The 25,944-nt window shown below is 44.1% G+C and overlaps 2 protein-coding genes across 2 annotated transcripts; one reads left to right on the top strand and one right to left on the bottom strand.

Annotated features, from left to right (window-relative positions):
• The first annotated feature begins 252 nt into the window (after positions 1 to 252).
• On the top strand, positions 253 to 11,219 carry CCER2 (coiled-coil glutamate rich protein 2). Its single transcript, XM_075259771.1, has 7 exons — positions 253 to 298; positions 569 to 718; positions 2,597 to 2,643; positions 4,883 to 4,976; positions 5,619 to 5,687; positions 9,010 to 9,764; positions 10,917 to 11,219. Exons 1-7 carry the CDS (start codon positions 253 to 255, stop codon positions 10,998 to 11,000), a joined length of 1,245 nt encoding a protein of 414 aa, XP_075115872.1. The 3' UTR covers positions 11,001 to 11,219.
• Positions 10,151 to 25,190, bottom strand: LOC142185194 (inositol-tetrakisphosphate 1-kinase-like). Its single transcript, XM_075260474.1, has 10 exons — positions 25,055 to 25,190; positions 22,755 to 22,779; positions 21,771 to 21,893; positions 20,186 to 20,303; positions 19,701 to 19,796; positions 15,365 to 15,405; positions 14,783 to 14,948; positions 14,221 to 14,288; positions 12,187 to 12,346; positions 10,151 to 11,957 (listed from the first exon to the last, which is right to left on the bottom strand). The coding sequence occupies exons 1-10, from the start codon at positions 25,147 to 25,149 to the stop codon at positions 11,734 to 11,736; spliced, it is 1,116 nt and encodes a 371-aa protein (XP_075116575.1). The 5' UTR covers positions 25,150 to 25,190; the 3' UTR covers positions 10,151 to 11,733.
• Positions 25,191 to 25,944: the final 754 nt, after the last annotated feature.

Raw genomic sequence — 25,944 nt, forward strand, 5'->3', positions numbered from 1 at the left:
AATAGCTACAGGTCTGCCACAAACAGCAGACATTAATCCTCTCCCGTATTATTCCTCTCGTGTGCCCCGCAGTCCATCAGCCCTTGTGACGCCGCGCACTGCGCACAGGAAAAACACTCGCTCAAAGGATTGAAATGACGTATTTGTAAATGAAGTCGTAGATTTTTTCCATGTCAATATTTACAGTTTTAACAATTCCTAAAATGCAGCGATTTTGGCTCTAATCGCACGGCCGGGTGCAATACCTGCGTGATGACCTCATTGGAAGAGATGTCAGGGGAGACCTGCGGAGAGATCGGTGGGAGCAGGGCTAGGAATTACAGTGTGAGGGACACTAAGGGGGTATTATACTTTTGCGGGGGTTCCTAAAAGGGGGGGCATCATACTGTGCGGGGGCAACTAAAAGGGTATAATACTATGTGGCGGTCACTGAGAGGAAATCACTAAAGGAGCACTGATACTCTGTGGGGGGAGCAAAAGCACAGGGCGGGGGTCACAGGGAGGCACGGACGGGGTTAAGAGTGGGATTTAGCACAGACACATTTGCATGTTTGCTGTGACCCCATAGACCTGTCTCTCTTTGTGTCCTTTGTAAGTTGGGAGGAATGTGACCTATGGCATGGAGGCTCCGTCACAGGCTTCATCCTAATACATCATCCAGTGGAGGAGAACGTCCTATATGACATCATGTATGACATCAGAGACCCCCAGAGGTGCAGTAAGAGCCTAGTTACTTCAGGGCACATGTATTGAGGTTGCTGCCATGTTGGGTGCCCACACAATCAATAGATGATGGCCAAACACTTGTTCAGCTCCCAGTTATTCCTCCTGACTCCCCTATACACATGCATGCTCAGGATGGCAGAGCATGTATGTGTTTCCAATGGGGAGAGTGATGTAGGCCAATCCCAGACACCTTATCTACAAAGAACAAAAGCATCAGGCGCTGAAATGCAACATCCTTCTTTCCCCCGACATCAGGGAACAGTCTAGAGACCCCCATGTACATTAGAGGGTTGCCTATTTCTGCCAAAATCCTTGGGTTTGGGTGCCTTTTCTTTCATGTGTATGGGGCACAGGTAGGATGTCGCTGGCTCTCCCGGGTTCTTGGAAGGAGAAGTGACCAGAGCTGAACTCTAGGTAGAGCAGGAAGCCCTAAGCTTCCTGCCCTACCACCCCCATCTAGGGGCTACAATCCCCGGGAAGTGAGGGGTGAGTATCAGTTCATTACTCAACGCTCTGGGGTGGAGGAAAGTATAGACAATGGAGGCAAGAAGGTAAAAGGGAACTCCGGCTGACCCTTGAGTGTCCCATGGAGCTTCCCTTCATTTTTTTTTTCTTTGAACACCCTGGAAAATAAAAGATGTAGTGACCGAAGAAGATCAAGGACATTATGTCCTGCCCTAGCCCATAAAAAAATATTTGAGAAAAATCTTGGTTACAGTATTATTGGAGTTCCCCTTTAATGATGCATTAGTAGATTTTCTCTATAGATCTATAATATACCTATATATATATATGCTGCCATCTAATCTGCTGTATAGAGGAAGCCCCTTGGCATTAGGGGAAGGATTATATAATGTGTATATGTGAGGGGATTGCTGGATGGAGCCACCTGCACGGGAGGGGGAGTCGTACAAGTCACAGGTAAAGAGCAGGCAGATGGAGGGGGTGTCAATGTGACGACATTCCCCTTTCTCCCTGCCAGCTATATAATCTGCAGCTACAGACAGGCTGGGTAAAGTGTGGTCCAGCCCGGGGCTCAGACTATCAGCATCTCTCCTGTGTCTGCATCAGCGGAGCCTGGGAAGAAGGATTATCACCTCCATCATCTGCAGCAGCGCATCCACCATGGGGTTTGTGAAGTGTTTACTGCTTGCAGCTGTCTGTTTGCAAGGTAAGAGCTGCAGCCAAGTCTTCTCCCCTCCAAGGTGAGACCTGGATCTGCAATAATACATGACAAGACGCCGGATCCTGGACAATAAGAAGTTCTCCATCCATTAGAATATAATCCATCTATAATCCGAGTGTGTGTCACCTCGGCGGACACGTTGTCTGCTCCTAGTCATCTATTATACATGATCCCTGGCAGATAATGTCATTATCAGCCCTGGAGATATCTCCCGTCTCCCTGGTAATTGGGTCATTTCCATAAAATGTTATATAGGGTTAAATGACACAATGAATGTATTGCTATAAGATATATTCTATTACACTAGTGGTCTACAACTACAGCACCCTGCGGTCAGAACCTGCTGAGAGTTGTGCACAAGAGCTGAGGGTCTTACATCACCCGGGCACGTTCACGGCGTCCTCGGCCTCATTGACTCCTAGGTGACCATATTGTTACCTTTGGGTCTTCTCAATGTTCTTGTATCTTTTCGCTTCCATCCGTCTTGTTCTCCGTCGTCTCCTTCCAAGTTTCTCTTCTCCCCTGTCTATAAAGCTCCAGTCTGGTCATTTATGGAAGGTTCCGGTGGTCAAGGATCTTCTCCTTTATTGAAGGCGATTGACCGGGTCACTGGTCACTGCCATAGAGCGTTGTAGGGAACATCTGACGTGTCTGCAAAACTAATCCTTGCCTTGTATCCCTTAGCCTCCAGCAGGCCCCTGTCCAGCCAGCTCTCCGAAGATGAAGAAAAGGTGAGGTTTCGGTTACATATGTTCATATACGTGTAACATATACAGTATGCACCATCTATAGCAACCTGTGCCCAGGTATCGGGGTACAACTCCTAGCCCACGCTTATTGGGGTAGACTTGGAATTGTAGCTTTCAACCTGTTGCCCAATGCTCTCTACTGCCCCATCAGGCTTCAAGGCCACGGCCACTTTTACAATATTTTTTGAAAAAATTTCCACTTTGTATCTAAAATGAAACTTGAAGTTCTGTTTCCTTCCGTTTGTCCCCTACTTTATGATATTGGTGGATTAGAAAGAAACAACAGCTAGAAGGGAGTGAAAGAATCAGACGACACTGGGACTGGCTGTAGTCTGTTATCATGGAGACACATAGGTCTGATTGGAAACAAAGAAACAAAACAGTTGGACACTTTTTAATTTGGACTCATAGTCCCGTTACTTCGAACCCAGGACTCCAGCGCTGCAATGCTAACCACTGAGCCACCGTGTTACCCCTAATAGTCCCGTTACTTCGAACCCAGGACTCCAGCGCTGCAATGCTAACCACTGAGCCACCGTGTTACCCCTAATAGTCCCGTTACTTCGAACCCAGGACTCCAGCGCTGCAATGCTAACCACTGAGCCACCGTGTTACCCCTAATAGTCCCGTTACTTCGAACCCAGGACTCCAGCGCTGCAATGCTAACCACTGAGCCACCGTGTTACCCCTAATAGTCCCGTTACTTCGAACCCAGGACTCCAGCGCTGCAATGCTAACCACTGAGCCACCGTGTTACCCCTAATAGTCCCGATACTTAGTTTCTTATTTTAGATTTATTGGGACAGTGTAAAGGGTCGAGAAGGTGGACATGACCTTTAAGGGTCACCAAGCTTCATCATGTTCAGATACTTCTAGGACAGGTTGCCAAACAAAATAAAAACTCTGTATAGTTGTCATGGACAGTAGAGAGTTGTCAGAATGTCAATATGATGTAGGGAAGCCATACGAGACCCTACACCTGCCCGACCCTGGCGTCATCCATACCTAGACGAGTGGAAGGGTCTTCACGGGTTTTCCTTTGCTCTGGCAGGTGTGATTATAATTTGCAAAAACAGCGCCACTCCTGTCCACAGGCCACGTGTAGTATTACACTTTAGTGTCCTTCATTAGAGTTGAGTTGAACTGCAATACCAGACACAACCCATGGACAGACGTGGCGCTGTTTCAGAGACTACCCTTGTTTTTTTATTCCTGTATTCCTATTCGTTTGGATTTAGGAGACCGTTTCTTTCCCGTGGCGAGCCGGGTCATTTATCATGTTACAGAAGGAGTTGTCACAAAACAAAAAAAAAGAAAACAATGTGTCGAGCTGATTGAGATAAAACAGAGGCTCGCTGTTCGATATTATCGACGAGAGGATCTCCCGGAGCAGAAGCGACAAGTCTTACATATGCTGAATGAGTAACTCAATCCTTCTGTAGAGGCGAAGAGACGAGACATATTGACTGAGGCGCGGCAGCACGAGACACCTAGGGCTGACTCTAGGGGGAGCCACATTACATTACATGATATATGGGGGTCACTCTGACAACAGGACACAGTTAAAGGGGTTATCCAGGATTAAGAAATGTTTTATATAAAGAGCGCCATGGTTGTTCTCAGGCTGTGACGGGTATTGCAGCTCAGACTCATTCACATGAATATGGATCAGCTGCAATATCTGGCACAGCCTATGATCAAGAGAGGCGCTGTGGGAAATTTTGCAATGTGTTAGTCCCGTGTACCCTTGGACTAGGCTGATGCTTGGGACCCTCTCTATTAGTCAGACCAAAAAGATGTTTGCAAAGAGCATTCTGGTAGCCCTGGCCCATTCATGGACAGGCTCAGCTATTTTCTATGATCTTATCCTAAGGCAGGGGTAGGAAACCTCCGGCACTCCAGCTCTTGTAAAACTACAACTCCCAGCATGCATACTTACTTGGAACTCCCATGGAAGTGAATGGAGCATGATGGGAGTTGTAGTTTCCCAGCAGGTTGCCCTAAGATGACTTTTGCCCGATGCTCATCGTTGCCCCCTGCTGAGGAGTTAAGGAAGTTCAGTGATCTTCTCTGGGCACATTTGTAGCCTTTGCCAATTTTGGAGCCCATGGCATCATTGGCGTGATCTTGAACTCTCCAGACTTTATGGGTAACTGTTATGTGGATTCAGAAGAAGTCGATGCATTTACCCCTAAATGACGTATTCCCTTTTTTCCTTCAGGTCACGAGATGTATCATGGAGGTCCTGGCAGAGTCATTGTCTTCATCCGGGTCAGAGAGGGTCAGCAGCAACTGCATCCGAATACTCAAAGAAGGTTGGGCGCCATCTCTTACAATTCCTGATCTCTTAGGCCACATACAATGGGGATATCCAAGGCCTGTTCTATACATTGTCCCAAACCTAGTCAGGAGAGTCCCTGCCCAGTGTCCTGACTGTATATAGGTTGGACCTTGAGGAGGCAGATCACTACCATGAAGGGAGTCCTGCTCTTCTAGGTGTGGACCAGGCAACGTACCCAATGGATTTTCCAGCCTGGATCCCCCCATGTGCACAGAGTCCTGTTTTATCTCAGTTTACCCCAAAGCTAGACCCACTGCGCCCCCCTCACCCTCAGACTCTCTGAGCATTGTTGTCTGTTTCCCAGAGGTGTATCCTAAAGGTCCTGGACCCCAGTGCAATATCTGAACAGGTCCCATGTGCCAGTTATAATATTCCTTCCAAGGACCTTTAGGCCCCCCCAAGTCACCAGTACCCTGGTACAACTGTTACGTCTGCACCCTGTATAGCTGCACCCCTTCTCATATGGGCTTTAGTTTTTGGAAAACTGTTCCTTTAAATGGATTGAGGTATACTATTGTGTAACGTGAGGACAAGTTGCAGAGAACATGCTGAGTGTGGGTGTTCTGGAGACATCTGTGGACCTTCTGGTGACGCCATGATGTTTGGGTTTTTGCAGATGAGCGTCTGATCTCCATGCTGCGGCACCAACACCTGCTCAAGGAACTGGAGGATCTGACTCAGAGAGGTAACTCATCATAGATAGAAGAACTGCAAGGAAATCTGACAAATACTGGCCCCTTATAAACCATTCTAGATTGCAGGACTTATGGTGGTCACTTCCAAGCAATTCCAGTTTTGGTGACCCATGTATGGTTAAAGGGGGTGAAGGGGTTGCTGGCAATGAACAATCCCTTTATATTGGAATATTGTTCTGCTGCTGCAACCCCTGGCCATCAGTTATACTAGGCAGGGTCACCTGGGAGCAACCTCTGCAGCGCCACCACAGGCCAAATCAGGCATTACATGGTGCTCATTGAAACCAATGGACTGTCTACCTAAGAGCGATGATCTACTGTATGTAGCAGCCTCCGTTCTGGGTAATGGGGTCCTGAATGAAGGCCCCCTCCTCAGATAAAGTGTAACAGTACAGGGGTCAGGAACAGGGAGATGCTACAAAGGTGACAACCAGACTGAAGACGTTTATAGCACCTACAGGAGTTGTCGCTTATATTCTCCATTATGGAAGTTCTCCTGACCTAAGCAGGACCGACCCAAGCCAGAAGATGGTTATACTATGCTCCATGACCCATTCAGGAGGTTAGATTGTGGGAGTCGGGGTCCTGGATACTACCTTACATCAGGGGACGGGCACTCCTGACATTGGTAATGGAAATATATATATATATTGACCTAATATGATCTCTCACCAATCCCTACCCTATCTATCGCCCTTGACCGCAGTGCACGAATCCCCTGCCCATATTTACTGCAGCAATAAACAGGTTGTAGCTCTGCAGCGAGCGCCGGGATCCAGGGATCTAAGCTCAGATCATCTCGATGTACTTTATCCCGTCCATGTAACGCGCTGCTTTAATATAATAACGAATAATATTATATGGGAATCCGGCACCACAGCTGTAGCTTATATCTTACATATCAGATGGAAATAGTATAGGATGGTATATAGGATATAGACGGGAGGGTCTAAGTGCCTGTAATGTATATTAATATGTATAGGATGGTATATAGGATATAGACGGGAGGGTCTAAGTGCCTGTAATGTATATTAATATGTATAGGATGGTATATAGGATATAGAGGGGAGGGTCTAAGTACCTGTAATGTATATTAATATGTATAGGATGGTATATAGGATATAGACGGGAGGGTCTAAGTGCCTGTAATGTATATTAATATGTATAGGATGGTATATAGGATATAGACGGGAGGGTCTAAGTGCCTGTAATGTATATTAATATGTATAGGATGGTATATAGGATATAGACGGGAGGGTCTAAGTGCCTGTAATGTATATTAATATGTATAGGATGGTATATAGGATATAGACGGGAGGGTCTAAGTGCCTGTAATGTATATTAATATGTATAGGATGGTATATAGGATATAGACGGGAGGGTCTAAGTGCCTGTAATGTATATTAATATGTATAGGATGGTATATAGGATATAGACGGGAGGGTCTAAGTACCTGTAATGTATATTAATATGTATAGGATGGTATCTAGACGGGGTCCTCTGATTGGGATCGAGGGTGAAGAGCAAAGAGACTTTCTTTCCCCCTCTCTTACCCTGGAGGATGAGCCTTGTCCTGTATTACATTTACATTTTATATGGACATGGTGTAATACCTTATTTGCCCTGTGGTGGCGCTGCAGAGAAATCGAACTCTTACTAACTGCACAGATTACAGCCAATCACTGAAGGATCTAACAGGGCGAGACTTTGTTACCTTCTTGTTACCACTGGACCTTTCTACCATGTGACCTCCTAACCAGAGGACCCCTTTAATTGCCTCCAATATTTCTGGCAATCTCCTATTTGCATCTCTCTCAGGGGCGGCATGTTCTTAGTGCAATGCCCTTTGTAATGTTTATTTTTCCAGATGACTATAATGTATGTTATTCCGCCTACTACACTTTATAGCGCCTCTCTGGTGAACTGCTGTTTTATGGCGCTCGGCTCCTCCTCCCCCGTCATTGCCTTTTATCTACATAGCAATGTTTACCCGGCCGGATTCTTCCTGTTACATCTAAGCCAATCTTAGGTTCATTTGTATGAGGGAAGTGCAAGAAGGGGTTACATTACTTCAGCCAAATGTTTGGTGCTTTTTCTGTGAGCGCCATGAGTGTCCATGGTGGACCAGGTTGGACAATGGTTTCTCCATAAAGGGGTTTTCCTGGATAAATGCAAAATTCCCAGGAGATCTGGAGATGATATAAAGTGAATAAAGAAGTGATACCATCCTCAAGTCCTTGGATTTAGGGGAAGATTCCCCATTCTCTCCAAGGCTTGGACTGCCAGGCGCAGGTGACCACTTTGGCCAGATCTCAGCGGTGACATGTTGGGTATCGGTAACATGGCTGTCTACAAACGGGTTTGGCTTGGCTCATATCCCTAGTAATGGTGCATGGTCAGACGTAGACTTACAGCTTCTTCCATTAGGTGACAGTCTCCATCTTTCTGGAGCTACTCTGGATTCTTTTCTTCCCATGCTGCGCTTCTATACACAACCGGGTCTCCTCAATGAGAACCAAAGTCCACCAAAGTATTAGCTATCAGGAACCTTCACAATTGTCTATCCAGTCCCGTCAGCTTTAGATGGGTTTGTCTTCAACTGGGACCCATTCTCGTACCTTGGCCCAGTGGAAGACCCTCTGATATTCTGGTGGGCCAGTCCAACCCTAGCCCAACCCTAGTCTCTCTGAATCTCCTGCCACCCGGTCAATGATCTTTCTTGTGTCTCCTGATAACTCTGGACTATTGATCATGTTATCGTGCTTTAATTCTGTTCCCATTTATCATTATTTCCTGCCCCTATGTTATTAATATGTTATTCATTACGTCAATACGTTCTTGAATTAAGAAGCATAGGGTTAAATTCCCTGTATATAAGGCAAAGGTTAGCCAAACCTGAGGACTTCAAGGGGTTGGCTGAATATCTTCTTCTGACTTTTCCTTGGGGTAGGATCCAAGATACTAAATTTCAGTTCACTAGAACTTCTGTCCACTGGGAGATAAACCAGCACTAGAGGTGTCTGGCAATGGCTTACTCTCCTCTCTCCATTGGTGTCCAAATGAGATGTTATAGATTGAAGCAAATCTTCAGGCCCCACCACTGAGGCTCAATCCCACCAGTGGTGGGACCAGTGGTCACTGTTGATATTGTTACAAATAATTGATAAAATTCTAGAATTCTGTATTTTTGAAGGTCCATTCCCATAATGAAATACCCATCACACACCAATGCCTATCTTTGTATGAATGTTACTTCCTATCATCAAATTATTTTTTTTTACAAAACTCAAATTCTATCTATTCTGTCCACAGAAAAATCCCATTTACATGCAGAAAGGGACAGTTTAGAAGAAGAGGAGCTTAAAAAGAGGAACACTCCTGTCCCACCTCCCAAAAGGGATGCGGAGTCCAAAAGGGGATCTGAGAATGAGGAGTCCAAAGAGTTTGAGAAAGTAGAGAAGGTGCAGGTGAAGGAGAAGGAACATGGCACCTCAGCTGAGGAGAAGATTCACGATCTGCTGGAGGAGGAGGAAGAAGAAGAAGAAAAAAAAAGAAACGCCCCTGCTAAGAAAGGAGGAAATGAGGAGAAAAGAGATGGGAAAGAAGCAAGAAGTGATGCGGCCACCAAGAGGAAAGACAAAAAACACTACAGCGAAGAGAGCGATGAAGACAGCTCAGAGGAACAAGAGCATGAGGGTGGCTACCATGGGCCCAACAATGGCTGGTACCACAGGAATCATGAAGAGTGGGAAGAAAGAAAAAGAGCTTCTCAAAGAAGGATGGCAGAAGACCCAAGTCAAGAAGAAACCGCCCAGTTTGAGTCTGAAGACAGAGGCATGAAATACTTCAACGCCAAGACCCATATGCAAGGTTACCACGGGGAAGATAAGAGGCATATCCACCACCCAGAAGAAGGTGAGATGGACAGGGAAAGGACCTATTATGATCAAGGTGAAGATGAGATGGGAAGAGAAAGGCACCATTATAATGGAAATCATGACCACCGAGAAGAGGAAGAGGAGAGAGAGTTGGAGGAAATGGAAGAACGCGAAGAACACAGAGCTAAGGTAAAACAATGAGGGCATTCAACTCATGAAGATCTCGGTAGGTTGTACGGCCTTATGTTTAGAGTTGCCAGAAGGCCTGTAAACCATCAGCCCAGCCCATTTCCTAGGAGAACAGGTCCAGTAAGACAATTTACTGCCAACAACCAACACTGATATTTCAGCATGGTGTTTTCTATTTGCGGTTGGGTTATCTTGTACTGGTATTGGATACTCCAACTTTTTTAGTCTTCTCAGTGGTAGGAACTTCAGCAACGTCAGGCCTAGGTCAAGTGTGGAATGGTGGAAGGTTGTAGTCGTCAAGAAAAACACCTTCAGTAGGTGAACATGTGCGTAAGAGTCAAGAGCGGAGGTCAGAGAAGGATACTTACACATTAGAACACAAGGTGTGAGGTATATGGTATATTTTTGGAATTTATACGGTCGTAATAGATACTTTTTGGCTTCTCTGGCTCTGGACAAATCGGACCCCTGATACAGCCCTTTAGATGACTCCAACCTCTTGTGAGTTTCTTTGTATGACGGTACAAAGATCAATCAATATAATTTTTGGCAGTATTTTTGTCTGCTCGCTATAATCCCGCTTTATGACTGTTGGCTACAGAGATGGTTGGACTTTAGTAATGTTACAGTAATAAAACTACTGCCGACCATAAAACTTATCAAAAACACTTGAAATCTGGAGTCAGTTACAGATTACCTCGAGGAGAGATACTTAGACCAGGCAGTACTGGAGAGCGTCTAGATTATCTTCGGAGTCTCTCATAGTCACTACGTGGTCAAGGCTGTTTGGTGGCCTTGGTTGCTTGAGGTCTTGTGTCTACAGAGATAGTGGTTTAGATTCATGTCTTTTGGTACGGCCGCCATGTTGCTGTTGGGAGAGTCCTTGGGTGTTGAGTTGTGCTGTTTTACCATCTATTTTAAAGTAGGAACCCGCAATGACGTCACCATGATATGGCAGTGGACTCATACAGTTTTTGGTACCTACAATTTACTTTAGTTCTCTCATCAGAGGCAGCCATACATCTTTGGTTGGGGTCTTCATTGTCCATGGGTGCTACCAATATATTACACTCTTTGGCCAACTCAAGGGAATTAAAATTTTTGGAAAGTTGTAAAAACCCTTTACATAATTATTTTGTATGTGTTTTTAAGGAAAGGGACATCCACGAGGTAGAGGAAGAGCTAAGGAAGGCAGCAGAACGACTGGAGGAGCTTCACGAGCTTCACCGGGGCTAAGAGAAGAAGAGTGGCTCTCCATCTTCCGTCTTCCAGACTTTAACTCACCAACCCTTTGCACGTCTTCTTGTACTATGTATATACACAATTCTTCCACAATTGCCTGTACACTGTTTTCAGGGCTGTGTTTTTTGTGGCTATATTATAAAGCAAAACTTTGGCCTATCCATAGGCTCAGGACAGATCCTGGCTAAAGAGTCACCGGGATGAAATTTGTCCAAATTTTCCAAAATTGTTTGTCACCCTTGTAGTACCTCAAAAAGAAAAAAAAAGGGAAGGGATTGGAATTTCCACATTGTATGTTAATAATATGAATATTCTTTGTCATTGTCTTTATCTTACATTATTGCTCTCGAGATGTTTTGGTCACAATTAACTCAATGTTGGGCGCGCACACAGAAGAAGAAGGTCCTAGGATGGGAGATATCTACAAGGCTACATGTTCTGTTGCTTATGGATATCATTGTCTGTCCCATGATATTTTTCATGTTTTGCTGTGAAAGACGAATAAAACCAAAAAATTCAGGGTCTAAGTATCTGTATACTTTGTATAAGGGGGTGGGCCGCAATCCTAGAAGTCCATGTTCCTCAAGGATTCTTCTTCTAGGGATTAGACTAGATGTGACGGCTGAACTTCAGGTGGTTCCAGTAACGTCGATCACATTGTACTGAAAGGTTGTCCATGTCCATGTTCAGTTTACTACAGAAAGGTCCATTGGTTTGGTCTCGTTGGTCACCAGTCAGTAGAGCAGGCTGTTGTATGCATTGTAAAGTAAGATGTGCTACTGATTTGTCTTTTGCAAGGCTCCGGGAGAGATCTCAGGTCCATCTTGTGATCTTCACCTGTAGGGACATCAGGAGGACCTTCCAAAGTAGGAGTAGATTCTTTGTTGTTTTTGAGAAGTTTATCCACGTGTGAAAGTAAAGCTGGGAAGAATTCAGGAACGCCTTCATAGCCTGAAATAGAAGAAGTTTGTAGAACTGGAACCCTTGGGTAGATGGAGCACCACTTACATGTGTCCTTCATTACTGTTCCTCTTGACTTGAGTGGTACAAATGACTAGCTTTGAAAGGAAAAAACTTTAGTATGACTTTTCAAAGCTGGTCATGCCAAAGTACTTATCCCAAGCCCAAAGGAAGATATGGAATGGGACATCATGTATAAGCATGGTCAAGAAGAACTTACCCGGAAAAGTATTGACATCAATAACTGCACAACGACCCGTCTTAGTGTCCACAATTAAATCCACACCAAAGAGAGACATTCCCAGAGCCCCCTGGAGACCCTGGACCACCTGTCTGACCACGTCATCTGACGGAGGTTGGACATCTGGATACAGGGGTGCCTGGAAGGAGAGAAGAATGACTTTAGAACACGCCTTGCCAAAAGGAGCAGAACCATGTCCAAAATATTTCCTGTATGTGGCTGATCCTAAAAGTGAAGATCGGGACATGGAAAGCTGCAGTCTATGAGAGAGCTACAGTCCATCGATATATAGTGTCCTACAGATGGTGGCTGCCTAAAATGGTTTCCATAGGAATCCACCAAGTAAAACCTCTGTGTACCTGAGTATGAAAGCCACATGAAGGTACATAGAGATGTGACCTGAAGCTCCTGGAACCCCAAATATCATATACTGTCTCCCTATACGGGACCCCTCAGGCTACAAGGTTTAAGTGGTTTCCATATGTATCCACCAAGTATGAAGGGCATATGGAGCTAGACAGAGATGTGAACTGAAGCTCCTGGAACCCCCAAATAGACATAATTTATGTACTGGTCTCATATGGGGCAACAAGGCCCAAATGTAATCATAACACAGTACGGGCCTAGAGTAGGATACATCCGTAATACCGCCATGTGCATGATGATAGACTCTACATACGGTACGTGTCATCAGAACCCTGATTTCCTTCAACAACAAAATCACTGAATGGTTGGACCAAGGGAATGCCGTGGACATAGTATATCTTGACTTCAGTAAGGCATTTGATAAAGTATCACATAACCTTCTTATTGAAAAAATGATTAAGTATGGCTTTGACAAAAAATCAGTTCGGTGGATTCACAACTGGCTTAATGATCGGGCACAACGAGTAATACTAAATGGCTACACATTGAACTGGAAGAAAGTCAAAAGCGGGGTGCCGCAGGGCTCTGTTCTGGGCCCAGTACTTTTTAATATCTTTATAAATGATCTGGACGATGGAATTATTGGGGAACTCATAAAATTTGCAGATGATACGAAGATAGGAGGAATAGCCAACACTAGAGAGGAGAGAGAGTGTATTCAAAAGGACTTAGACACACTGGAACAATGGGCTGAGGCCAACAAAATGGGATTTAACAGGGACAAATGCAAAGTTCTACATCTGGGTAACAGAAATGTAAAAAACATATATAGTATGGGAGGAATAGCACTAAGTGATAGCATAGGGGAAAAGGACTTGGGCATAATAGTAGATCACAAATTCAACATGAGCCAACAGTGCGGTGCTGCTGCAAAAAAGGCGAATAAAATTCTGGGATGTATTAAGACAAGCATTGAATCTAGATGAAGAGAGGTCATTATTCCGCTGTACTCTTCCCTGGTCAGACCACACCTGGAATACTGTGTACAGTTCTGGGCGCCTCAATTCAAGAAAGACATCGATATATTGGAGCAAGTCCAGAGAAGAGCAACCAAAATGGTGGAAGGTCTGCAAACCATGTCCTATGAGGAGCGGCTAAAAGAACTGGGATTGTTTAGTTTGCAGAAGAGAAGGCTGAGGGGAGATATAATAGCAGTCTACAAATATCTGAAAGGTAGTCACAGTGCAGAGGGATCTCCCCTATTCTCATTAGCACAAGGAAGTACAAGAAGCAATGGGATGAAACGAAAGGGAAAGAGATACAGATTAGACATTAGGAAAAACTTTCTGACAGTGAGGGGAGTGAGAGAGTGGAATAGGCTGCCACGGGAGGTGGTGGGCGCTCCATCAATGGAAATCTTCAAGCGGAATCTGGAGAAACATATAGCTGGGATGATTTAGGAAAACCTGCACTCGCAGGGGGTTGGACCCGATGGCCCTTGAGGTCCCTTCCAACTCTACCAAAAGAAAAAAAAAAAAAAAAGAACCCGCTTATATTCTAATGCCTACCAGGTCACTAGGAGGCCGATACATTCTCTAATAAGTAACATGTAAATAATAAAGTAAGTGAACCCAGTCTTACACTCACTTGGGACAGGTGTGAACAGGATTCTGCCTTGGAGACCTGGTGGCTGTTAAAGAAGATTGTCTTTTGGTCTGTAGGCAGAAAAACATACAAAAAAATGTGAGACTACGGCAGGGCGGTGCAAGTATTGATCCTCCACTCAATAACTAATCCTTACATGTCTTACGTTTTCTGCAGCTAAAGGTGGAATCGAATATATTAGATTAGAAAATCAATACAGAATACTATGAGTACCGAGTACAAAAATACTTGACGGCCATAAACATGTCACACCCAGACACCCTGGAAATATAGACCCGAGTGCTAACCCAAAAGGATAAAACTGGGGTCTGCATGGTGGAAAAATCTAAGTACTGGAACTAAATCTTAAAGGGAGGTTTATAGGATTGGAATATGATGGGAAACCCTAGAACGGCTGTCAAGGCCCTGATGAGAGTGGTAGAGTTGTATCAGCTGCAGAGTCTCAGGTTAGGGATTATTGCTGCATAAAATTCTATTAGTCTGGAGAAATCCAATAATCTTACACCTTGGAAGGCCGGAGACATGACCATTAGACAATACCAACCTGTCTCCCCCAGAGGAAAATCCCGTATGGATGGTCTCTTGACGAGAAAATGCTGCGAACCCACAACAAAGACCTTATAGAGGGTGGCGCTGTGGTTGATGAAGCTTTGGAGAAGACACGGAGGGGTCACATCCTTTAGGCCCTGTTCATTGAAGATCAACGACATCTGCAATAGAGGAGCACGGGGTCAGATGACCTATCAGATTAGGTCCTGGGAAGGCTTCTCTGAGATCAAAAGCTACTTGAAGGCCTTGTACAAATTAGACAAACATGGCGGGTGTCTTTAAGAATGCCCCAGTTTTGTGATGTAAAAGTGTCACTTATGGGTGAGCGGATGTCCATGTCCAACAATTGGCTTTCCAAACCATTGGTCCATGTCCTACGTAACATAAAGCCCCAACTGGCCCCAATGCAAAATCTGTACCAGGCTCCCAACTATAATATATTGTACTAGTCCCTGCATATTGGGAAGAAACACTTTGTGGTCCCCCCAAATGTCCTTGCAGAGTGTATTATATTTAGAGTCCTATCACGCTTAGAAAACTGTAAAATGTACAGAAACAAATCTATAATAATACAGACCTCATGCGAGCGCGGGCCGTGGGCCACCCGGGTTTTGCAGACTGCAAGAAAGGGGAAAGGATGTGATTATTATTGGGTGATAGCAAACCTCCTCCTAATCTGATCTCAGGGATCGGTGACATTCAACAAGACTATAAAATACTGAAAATATAACATACAGTAATACCTAAATATAAGAGAGATAAGATAAGATAATCCTTTAATAGCCCCACCATGGGGAATGTAAGGGGGTCCTCTGCTTAGGAACCAGAGTGGAGAGTTACTACAAAGGGTCTCTCTCTGGAGGACCCGCTCTGTCCTGTATTACACAGACAACCTATTGATTGTAATGGACACTGTGTAATACATAATTCCTCCTGTGGTGGCGCTGCAGGGAAATGGAACAATTACTGACATGTTCTTCAGATACTGTTTAAATGTTGGGGGACATACTTGGAACAAGTAGAGACTATGTAACACAGTATCACTCCTCTTACAGCACAGTATCACTCCTCATATTACACAGTATCACTCCTCATATTGCACAGTATCACTCCTCATATTGCACAGTATCACTCCTCATATTGCACAGTATCACTCCTCATATTGCACAGTATCACTCCTCATATTGCACAGTATCACTCCTCATATTGCACAGTATCACTCCTCATATTGCACAGTATCACTCCTCATATTGCACAGTATCACTCCTCTTGTAGCACAGTATCACTCCTCATATTACACAGTTTCACTCCTCATATTGCACAGTATCACTCCTCATATTACACAGTATCACTCCTCATATTGCACAGTATCACTCCTCTTGTAGCACAGTATCACTCCTCATATTACAAAGTATCACTCCTCATATTGCACAGTATCACTCCTCTTACAGCACAGTATCACTCCTCATATTACACAGTATCACTCCTCATATTGCACAGTATCACTCCTCATATTACACAGTATCACTCCTCATATTACACAGTATCACTCCTCATATTACACAGTATCACTCCTCATATTGCACAGTATCACTCCTCATATTGCACAGTATCACTCATATTACACAGTATCACTCCTCATATTGCACAGTATCACTCCTCATATTGCACAGTATCACTCCTCATATTGCACAGTATCACTCCTCATATTGCACAGTATCACTCCTCTTACAGCACAGTATTACTCCTCATATTGCACAGTATCACTCCTCATATTGCACAGTATCACTCCTCATATTGCACAGTATCACTCCTCATATTGCACAGTATCACTCCTCATATTGCACAGTATCACTCCTCATATTGCACAGTATCACTCCTCATATTGCACAGTATCACTCCTCATATTGCACAGTATCACTCCTCATATTGCACAGTATCACTCCTCTTACAGCACAGTATTACTCCTCATATTGCACAGTATCACTCCTCATATTGCACAGTATCACTCCTCATATTGCACAGTATCACTCCTCTTGTAGCACAGTATCACTCCTCATATTACACAGTTTCACTCCTCATATTGCACAGTATCACTCCTCATATTACACAGTATCACTCCTCATATTGCACAGTATCACTCCTCTTGTAGCACAGTATCACTCCTCATATTACAAAGTATCACTCCTCATATTGCACAGTATCACTCCTCATATTACACAGTATCACTCCTCATATTACACAGTATCACTCCTCATATTGCACAGTATCACTCCTCATATTGCACAGTATCACTCCTCATATTGCACAGTATCACTCCTCATATTGCACAGTATCACTCCTCATATTGCACAGTATCACTCCTCATATTGCACAGTATCACTCCTCATATTGCACAGTATCACTCCTCATATTGCACAGTATCACTCCTCATATTGCACAGTATCACTCCTCTTACAGCACAGTATTACTCCTCATATTGCACAGTATCACTCCTCATATTGCACAGTATCACTCCTCATATTGCACAGTATCACTCCTCATATTGCACAGTATCACTCCTCTTACAGCACAGTATTACTCCTCATATTGCACAGTATCACTCCTCATATTGCACAGTATCACTCCTCATATTGCACAGTATTACTCCTCATATTGCACAGTATCACTCCTCATATTGCACAGTATCACTCCTCATATTACACAGTTTCACTCCTCATATTGCACAGTATCACTCCTCATATTACACAGTATCACTCCTCATATTGCACAGTATCACTCCTCTTGTAGCACAGTATCACTCCTCATATTACAAAGTATCACTCCTCATATTGCACAGTATCACTCCTCTTACAGCACAGTATCACTCCTCATATTACACAGTATCACTCCTCATATTACACAGTATCACTCCTCATATTACACAGTATCACTCCTCATATTACACAGTATCACTCCTCATATTGCACAGTATCACTCCTCATATTGCACAGTATCACTCATATTACACAGTATCACTCCTCATATTGCACAGTATCACTCCTCATATTGCACAGTATCACTCCTCATATTGCACAGTATCACTCCTCATATTGCACAGTATCACTCCTCTTACAGCACAGTATTACTCCTCATATTGCACAGTATCACTCCTCATATTGCACAGTATCACTCCTCATATTGCACAGTATCACTCCTCATATTGCACAGTATCACTCCTCATATTGCACAGTATCACTCCTCATATTGCACAGTATCACTCCTCATATTGCACAGTATCACTCCTCATATTGCACAGTATCACTCCTCATATTGCACAGTATCACTCCTCTTACAGCACAGTATTACTCCTCATATTGCACAGTATCACTCCTCATATTGCACAGTATCACTCCTCATATTGCACAGTATCACTCCTCATATTGCACAGTATCACTCCTCATATTGCACAGTATCACTCCTCATATTGCACAGTATCACTCCTCATATTGCACAGTATCACTCCTCATATTGCACAGTATCACTCCTCATATTGCACAGTATCACTCCTCATATTGCACAGTATCACTCCTCATATTGCACAGTATCACTCCTCATATTGCACAGTATCACTCCTCTATCTCTGTGCAGTTTCCAGTAGTCACTGACAGGGGGTTCTGCAGACACATAGTGACCCTGTATTGTGATGACTGTCTAATAGGCTGCCATCAGGTGTATACGGTTGGGTGTGACATTTGCTATCTCTACATCTACAGGGTCTTCACGATACCTGTTACCAGATATTTACAACTGCGCAACTTATATAGACGGACCAACACCCCATACACTGACCTAAGAGCAGAGCTAGAAAAGCAAAAACACTAAGAATCCAGCGAGTCTGCTGACGCCAAGGCTCGCCCCTGACTCACACCTCACCCCGGGCGCAGGACACACCTCAAGAACTTTGCACCCTTAGTCTAAGTGTCACAAATCTAGGCTCAGCTCAGAGATAATGACAAGATGTCACCGGGGAGAGCCCTGGCACCACCTTGTACCCGCTGGATAGCAAATGCTAGAAGTCTCAAACAGATCGCTGACCCCTCTAAGGACAGATGGGCAGCCAATGTGACACGAGATTGGAGATGTCACCGCTGGCACAGGGATGTTTGTTTTATTACCTAATGTGACCTGACTCCCATAGGTGTGTAGTTAACACTTTCCTGCCTAGATTCCTAGGACACGGAGAAAGTACGAGAGAAATCTTATCCTTTGTGTAATATGTACAAGGCGTGACTGGGATAGGTGGAAAAAAATATAATGGCCCATTCATCTATCCCTGGTGTCCAGTCCCAATACCGAAAGTAGGGAGGCTTACATGACTGTTGTGGCCTCAGTGGTGAGGAAACGGTGACGTATGTGAGTTACATCAACATGTGTGACGACCACTGTGGTGGCTGATCGGTCTGAGCTTCTCCACACCCAGCAGAGGGTTACATTTCCAATTTGCAAGGGGTCGGGGCAATCCCTGATCTACCTGCTCCATCAGTGACTTGGGCATCATCTATTTGTTCTTCCCTAACCAGTGACTTGATAACATGCGACGCTTCAGTTGAATGGAAGCTGAGATGAGGTTACCCAACATGGCCACTACACAGTGGATGGAGCCATCTACGTCAGGGTTCTTGGGCTGTGTTTGAGGTGGTTGCTGAGAACAGGGTGATCAGGGTGTATATCTGATAACAATATCAAAAGTTATATCAAGAGCCTTATCACTCAGTGATATTGTGATACTCAATGTGGATCTTCACCAAGCTAGAAATGGTTGCCAACCTCTGAAAGATCCTCCCTCTTTCCATATTCCTAGTTATGCAGAATTATCTAGGTCAGAACCCATATACATGTCCAAGATTAGCCCTTAGGATAAGTCTCCTTACTGATAGGGAAGGTAAGATGGTCTCTAACCAAAGCCACCACATCGTTGCGTTTGGACATCAACTCCACACATGGCGGGGAGAACATCGCGTTGACCCCTGCAGAAAACAAGGAATAACAAGGAGACATGTTGATGGTTAATACACATTATGGTGCCCATATCTGCATCATTGCCCTAATACTGTGGATCATGTCATGGGGGTACTGGCTCCTCCCAAGGCCACCTAAAAGACGTCTGTAGGCTCTTTGATGTTTGTCCTCTCCTCCTGGTCCTTGGACTAAGACGTCTTGCATCAAATTTGAGCAACACCAAATGCAGATGATTGGGTGAAGGTAAACTAAGCCACATGTAGAGGGACAGACACAATATCCTAAAACACTTGACCACCAGACCTATTTAGGCCAGGGGAAAGTTTGGACATCACCACACCCATTGGTGGGATCTCGTGCACCGTATGAGATGTGATATTTGGTAACTTTGCCCGACCTTGTTGTTGGGTCTCCAGGCTTCGTAGAAGGTGATAGGACTGGAACCGGTCAACAAGTGTGTGCACGGCCGGTAGGGGGTCCAGAAGGATGGTAAAGGGATGGGTGTCCAGATAGACCTGTGAAAAAGCAAAAACACGGCACGACCCCATTAACATTATACTGCATATTAGTGTACCGCCCTGTGCTATATACTATTATATCATTTTACCACCCAGTACTACGTATATAATACTAATATATAATACACCATTTGTGCGCCCTCACATAACCTCTGCTCCCAAAACCTCCTAATAGCTTGGTCAGAACGGTCTTAGTGGCAGGAGATCATTGAAACCAACATCCGGCATCTCTCAGTCCAAAGATGTGACCAAGGTTTGTCAACTAGGCAAATCTGTCAACTGAGCAAGACGTACACTACCCAAAAGTTGCCTCTTAGAACCCCCTTATAGGGCAGCAGGGAAAGCACTTTTATACCGTCTTGTGGCAAGACCCAGTGTCTGATGAGACCAGACCAGTATTTTTCATTTCTATTTGGGGGCGGGAGTTTTTTGCCAATCCTATCCCATCCTACTAATATTAGAAATGTGAAAGTTTGGATGTTCGTTCCTCAATCACGCAAAAACGGCTGAACGGATTTGGATGAAATTTGTCACACAGATAGTTTTTTAACCTCGATTAACACATTGGCTACTTTTTATACCGGTAAATGACATGGCTTCACGACTGTTATGAATTTATGTTCACACTAGCCTCTGCCTGGGACTTTGTCTGCGTGTTGTTGGTATCGACAATCCGCCTATATTCAACAAATTGCTGCCGTCAATGGTTTGCCTGCTCCGGTGTTTCAGCACCTCTCAAGCTGTCCTTCTGCTGAACTCGTTCCTCGCGCCGTGCCTGTGATTGTTCCGGCATCTCAGCAGCTCGCTGGGAAGCCATATAATGAGTGTGTTGTTGGCGCCGATGATCCCCCTCAACTGCACTTGAGGAGAACTCTGTGACTTCTGGCTCCTTCATAGCTCTCATTGTTTTAGAATTTTGTGACAAATTCAATTTTCTCTTCCCGGTATGTTTAAAGGTAGCAAATTGCCAATTTGGATTAAAGGTGTTTTCCCTTCCAGTGTGTCAGCACTGCCTGGAGCAGATCGGATAATATGCAGATGCTTGTACACAATGGACTGAGGGTTAGCTGTGTGTTTACTTATATACACCTATACGATTTTATTCAGCTATATTTTACCTGTTTACTATTATGCCACCCTATAATATTATACTATATACTATGTACTATTCTAGTTACCTGCTCTATCTGAACACAACAGCCGCCACCTTTGTGAGTACGTGACATAACATTTGTACGACTTACTTCACTATTTACACTCTTCTCTGGTCATTTACACCGCACTAATCTTTATCTATACAACAATAAAGGTGTGTGCTATTGTAGGGCCAGGTTTACATTGTGCATTAGGGATAATTATACACCCTCTATGTATACACTATAGCCCTGCATGTCATCCCGGCTTATTTTTAGCTCCCCTTTCTTTGTATATAGACAGCCATATTGTTTTTCTCTGCGGAGTTACCTGAAGCCTCTGGACAAGATGATGGGACGCCAGGTCCTGACCCGCTTCAATCAACAGGTCTGACAACTTGTGGATAATCAGATCAAATGGCCCTTGGCTATGGAGACATTTGGTGAGATCAACCTGAAGATGACACAATATGATGAGACTATGAAACATTCCTAGAAAGTGATGGCGAGGCGGAGATGAGTATAATTTATATACACAACTTTACATAGTTACATAGTAGATGAGGTTGGATGAAGACATCAGTCCATCAAGTCCAACCTATAACCCTACAATCCCTACAGTGTTGATCCAGGGGAAGGGAAAAAAAAAACAACCCATGAGGCTCCTGCCAATTGACCCAATTGCCTTTGAGCTCATCAGAAGAACATTTCAAGGAGTCTGTTGGATTTGGTGGAATTTAGTGCCAAAAATGTTTGACCAAATGGCCCTTGACGGAAAGAGGTTCATAGCCAAAGTCTGGGTGTGAGTGAAGACTTCAATTACTTATACCCCTCGAGGTCCAAATCAGCTCAATGTTACAAAGGCGTGGTCTTCAAGGAGTAGGACTGACATCACATAAGACAATGTACATCATTTATTGATATAAAGATTCAGCTTGAATTCTAAAGTACCAAGATGGTATCTTCTAAGTGTTGGACTGAGCTTCCTTGGATCCACCACATAACATGATCTTGGGGCGCCCTAGGAAATAGACCATAGTACCCCTCCAATATGGATGTGTTCTGCCAGACTATTATTATGTCAGGGCCTGGACCCAGTGGAGGATCCTCTAGTACTTTGGGGGGCCAGTCCAACACTGGTCCTAGACCTCAAAGAGTAGGAGTTGCTCAGCTATGTTACACAAAATGTCTCCCAAACAGAGTCTTTGTTTTTGTACTAAGAAACCCCTAGAGGCAGAAAATAGACTTCATAAGCAAGAGAAGACGTCAGCCTGTCATATTATAGTAGTACGAGGAGATTCGTAATAGATCTTACCTCTGTTACGTCATAGCCATGATTCCTAGAAGGAAGATACAAAACAAGACATGGGGTGAATGAATACAAGACATGGGGTGAATGAATACAAGACATGGGGTGAATGAATACAAGACATGGGGTGAATGAATACAAGACATGGGGTGAATGAATACAAGACATGGGGTGAATGAATACAAGACATGGGGTGAATGAATACAAGACATGGGGTGAATGAATACAAGACATGGGGTGAATGAATACAAGACATGGGGTGAATGAATACAAGACATGGGGTGAATGAATACAAGACATGGGGTGAATGAATACAAGACATGGGGTGAATGAATACAAGACATGGGGTGAATGAATACAAGACATGGGGTGAATGAATACAAGACATGGGGTGAATGAATACAAGACATGGGGTGAATGAATACAAGACATGGGGTGAATGAATACAAGACATGGGGTGAATGAATACAAGACATGGGGTGAATGAATACAAGACATGGGGTGAATGGATACAAGACATGGGGTGAATGAATACAAGACATGGGGTGAATGAATACAAGACATGGGGTGAATGAATACAAGACATGGGGTGAATGAATACAAGACATGGGGTGAATGAATACAAGACATGGGGTGAATGAATACAAGACATGGGGTGAATGAATACAAGACATGGGGTGAATGGATACAAGACATGGAGTGAATAAATACAAGACATGTGGTGAATGAATACAAGACATGGGGTGAATGAATACAAGACATGGGGTGAATGAATACAAGACTTGGGGTGAATGGATACAAGACATGGGGTGAATGGATACAAGACATGGGGTGAATGGATACAAGACATGGGGTGAATGAATACAAGACATGGGGTGAATGAATACAAGACATGGGGTGAATGGATACAAGACATGGGGTGAATGGATACAAGACTTGGGGTGAATGGATACAAGACATGGGGTGAATGGATACAAGACATGGGGTGAATGAATACAAGACATGGGGTGAATGGATACAAGACATGGGGTGAATGAATACAAGACTTTAATTGAATTCCAAAATGAACTTCATTGACCAAATAGGTTTGAGCGATTGGGATCAGGAAATATCGGATCCCGATTGGCAATCGAGCAAATTTCACGATCGCAAATCGGCTGGAAATGATCGGAAATCAGATTTTGAAATCTCAAGATCGATATGGAGTTTTCGTTATTTCCCATACATGGGCCGATCCTCCAGAGATTTGTAAGGATTGTATACGGATCAAGCTCTTAAGCCTCACATGATGCTCCTGCTTATGGCGGTCGATCTACCCCCAATGGGCCTTCCTTACGTCAACCATCTAGACATGACGTTTTGTATTTAAAGGGAATGTCTAGTTTTGTTAGAAGAACCCTCTGACAATAGGGTGTCCCACTACTAGGTCCCCCCCAGCGATCAGCTCTTATCTGTCACCGCCCACACTGCCACCCCAGGCCAATTTCAGCATTACAAGCTCTTATTGAAATCAATTGGCCGTCATTATAATGCAGGACGTGCTGAGTCCTCCAGTGGCCAAGACCTTCTTTATAGCCAAACATAGGATGGTCTGGATTCCCCATAGCTTAATGTTGATTAATTATATGTGAAAATTGGGGTTTTATACCCATTTAAAGGGTTATTCCTATATTGGCAATCATTAGGATATGCCATACATGTCTGATAGATCCCAGAGATGGGGCCACAAGTGAATGAGAGAGGGCCACACGGGTGAGACCAAGATGTTTCAGAACTCCCATACAAGTCAATGGGCGTCTGCGATTCTGGTTCATATGCGGCCGCTAATGGGGGGTCATTGTGGGCCCATCTTTATGACCCTATGGACATAGCTAGAAGTACCAAGGTGAGAATACCCCTTTAAGTTCACAAACCCTTATACACTATATCCATGTAAAGTAACGTACCAGACATATACAATAGACATACAGTGCACAGATATATTGTGACTCTGCTCATTGTAATACAATATATGCTGCGTTACCTGTGATTTACATAGGACTGCAGGTAAGATAAGCTCATGATCCTCATTTATGTATTACTGTATGTATCCCTATACATAGCAATGAGCCTGATACAGTAAAACGTCCAATGTGTCCTAGACTAGAGTGTTTACTGTATACTATATGTCAGATCGCCTATATATACTGTATACCTGCGTGTAGACAAGATCAGGCTGTAGTGTATGTTATATATTGTAATACAGTCGCTATCCCAACAACCCACCAAATCCCAACACGTAATATCAGACACCACCTAGGACTGACCTGCAAAGTTCCTCAAATATATGAAAGTTAAGTTTTCTTCTCTTGTTCTCATTCAGACAGACTCCGATCCGCTTCCTCGAGTGCAGGGAAGGCATGTTCACCGCACCTGCTGTCAGTCCCTATACTGTAAACCAGCTCGCCCAGCTCACACCGCAGGCGCCAGTCACCTTTGACCTCCCAGCTGCTTTCTGCTTCCTCGGTGATGATGAGGATGATGATGACGAAGGGCAGTCCTGACTAGTACACAGGGCTCGGGGCGGCATCGATCAGCTGATCGCCTTCAATATTGATTAGGTGACAGGGATAAGGTATATGACACACCTTGTAAGAGGGAGGAACAGCACGCCCTGGCATCAGTGACACAGTCGTCAGATACAGAGACGGAGTCGGTAACAGAATTGTCAGATAGAAGAATTCAGTAACAGAGTTGTCAGAGACATAGAAAAAAGTTGCACCATGCAAAAGACTGTGTATACCATTGTAAGAAGATGAATATTGGTCTTACTGCTTATGTATGCAGAATATGGGGTGTATATATGGTATTATATCTCATGGTACAATGGACAGATGGGACACTGAGCTCAGCAGCAAAGTTGTACCCTGGCAGAATAGCAGGACTGGCTGCCAGAAGGTGCAATAGGAGGTGCCAAGGTGCAGAGGCCCAAGACTATATGAAACAGAAGTGCGGTGCCATGACGTGGGTAAGAGGAGGCAGAGATTTATGAAGCCTGGGGTTCTGTACCCCGGTCTTAACCCAATAATTTAGGGACACTCCCGTATGCCAGGATGGAGATCTATGCCAGTCACGAATTCCAATATATCTCATGTCAGATTTATGGGTAAGTTATAGTAAATTTGCCAGGGTGAAGCAACTCCAGACAGCCTTGGTC

Source organism: Leptodactylus fuscus, chromosome 11, assembly GCF_031893055.1.
Source record: "Leptodactylus fuscus isolate aLepFus1 chromosome 11, aLepFus1.hap2, whole genome shotgun sequence".
Lineage (NCBI taxonomy): Eukaryota > Metazoa > Chordata > Amphibia > Anura > Leptodactylidae > Leptodactylus > Leptodactylus fuscus.

Coding starts and splice junctions, on each gene's coding strand:
- CCER2 (XM_075259771.1), top strand. CDS start 253: ATGACCTCATTGGAAGAGATGTCAGGGGAGACCTGCGGAGAGATCG. Junction 2,644..4,882: donor TCTCCGAAGATGAAGAAAAG/GTGAGGTTTCGG, acceptor TTTTTCCTTCAG/GTCACGAGATGTATCATGGA. Junction 5,688..9,009: donor GGAGGATCTGACTCAGAGAG/GTAACTCATCAT, acceptor TTCTGTCCACAG/AAAAATCCCATTTACATGCA.
- LOC142185194 (XM_075260474.1), bottom strand. CDS start 25,149: ATGCCTTCCCTGCACTCGAGGAAGCGGATCGGAGTCTGTCTGAATGAG. Junction 14,949..15,364: donor ACGGCCCGCGCTCGCATGAG/GTCTGTATTATT, acceptor CCTCTATTGCAG/ATGTCGTTGATCTTCAATGA. Junction 14,289..14,782: donor TTTTCCTCTGGGGGAGACAG/GTTGGTATTGTC, acceptor TTCTGCCTACAG/ACCAAAAGACAATCTTCTTT.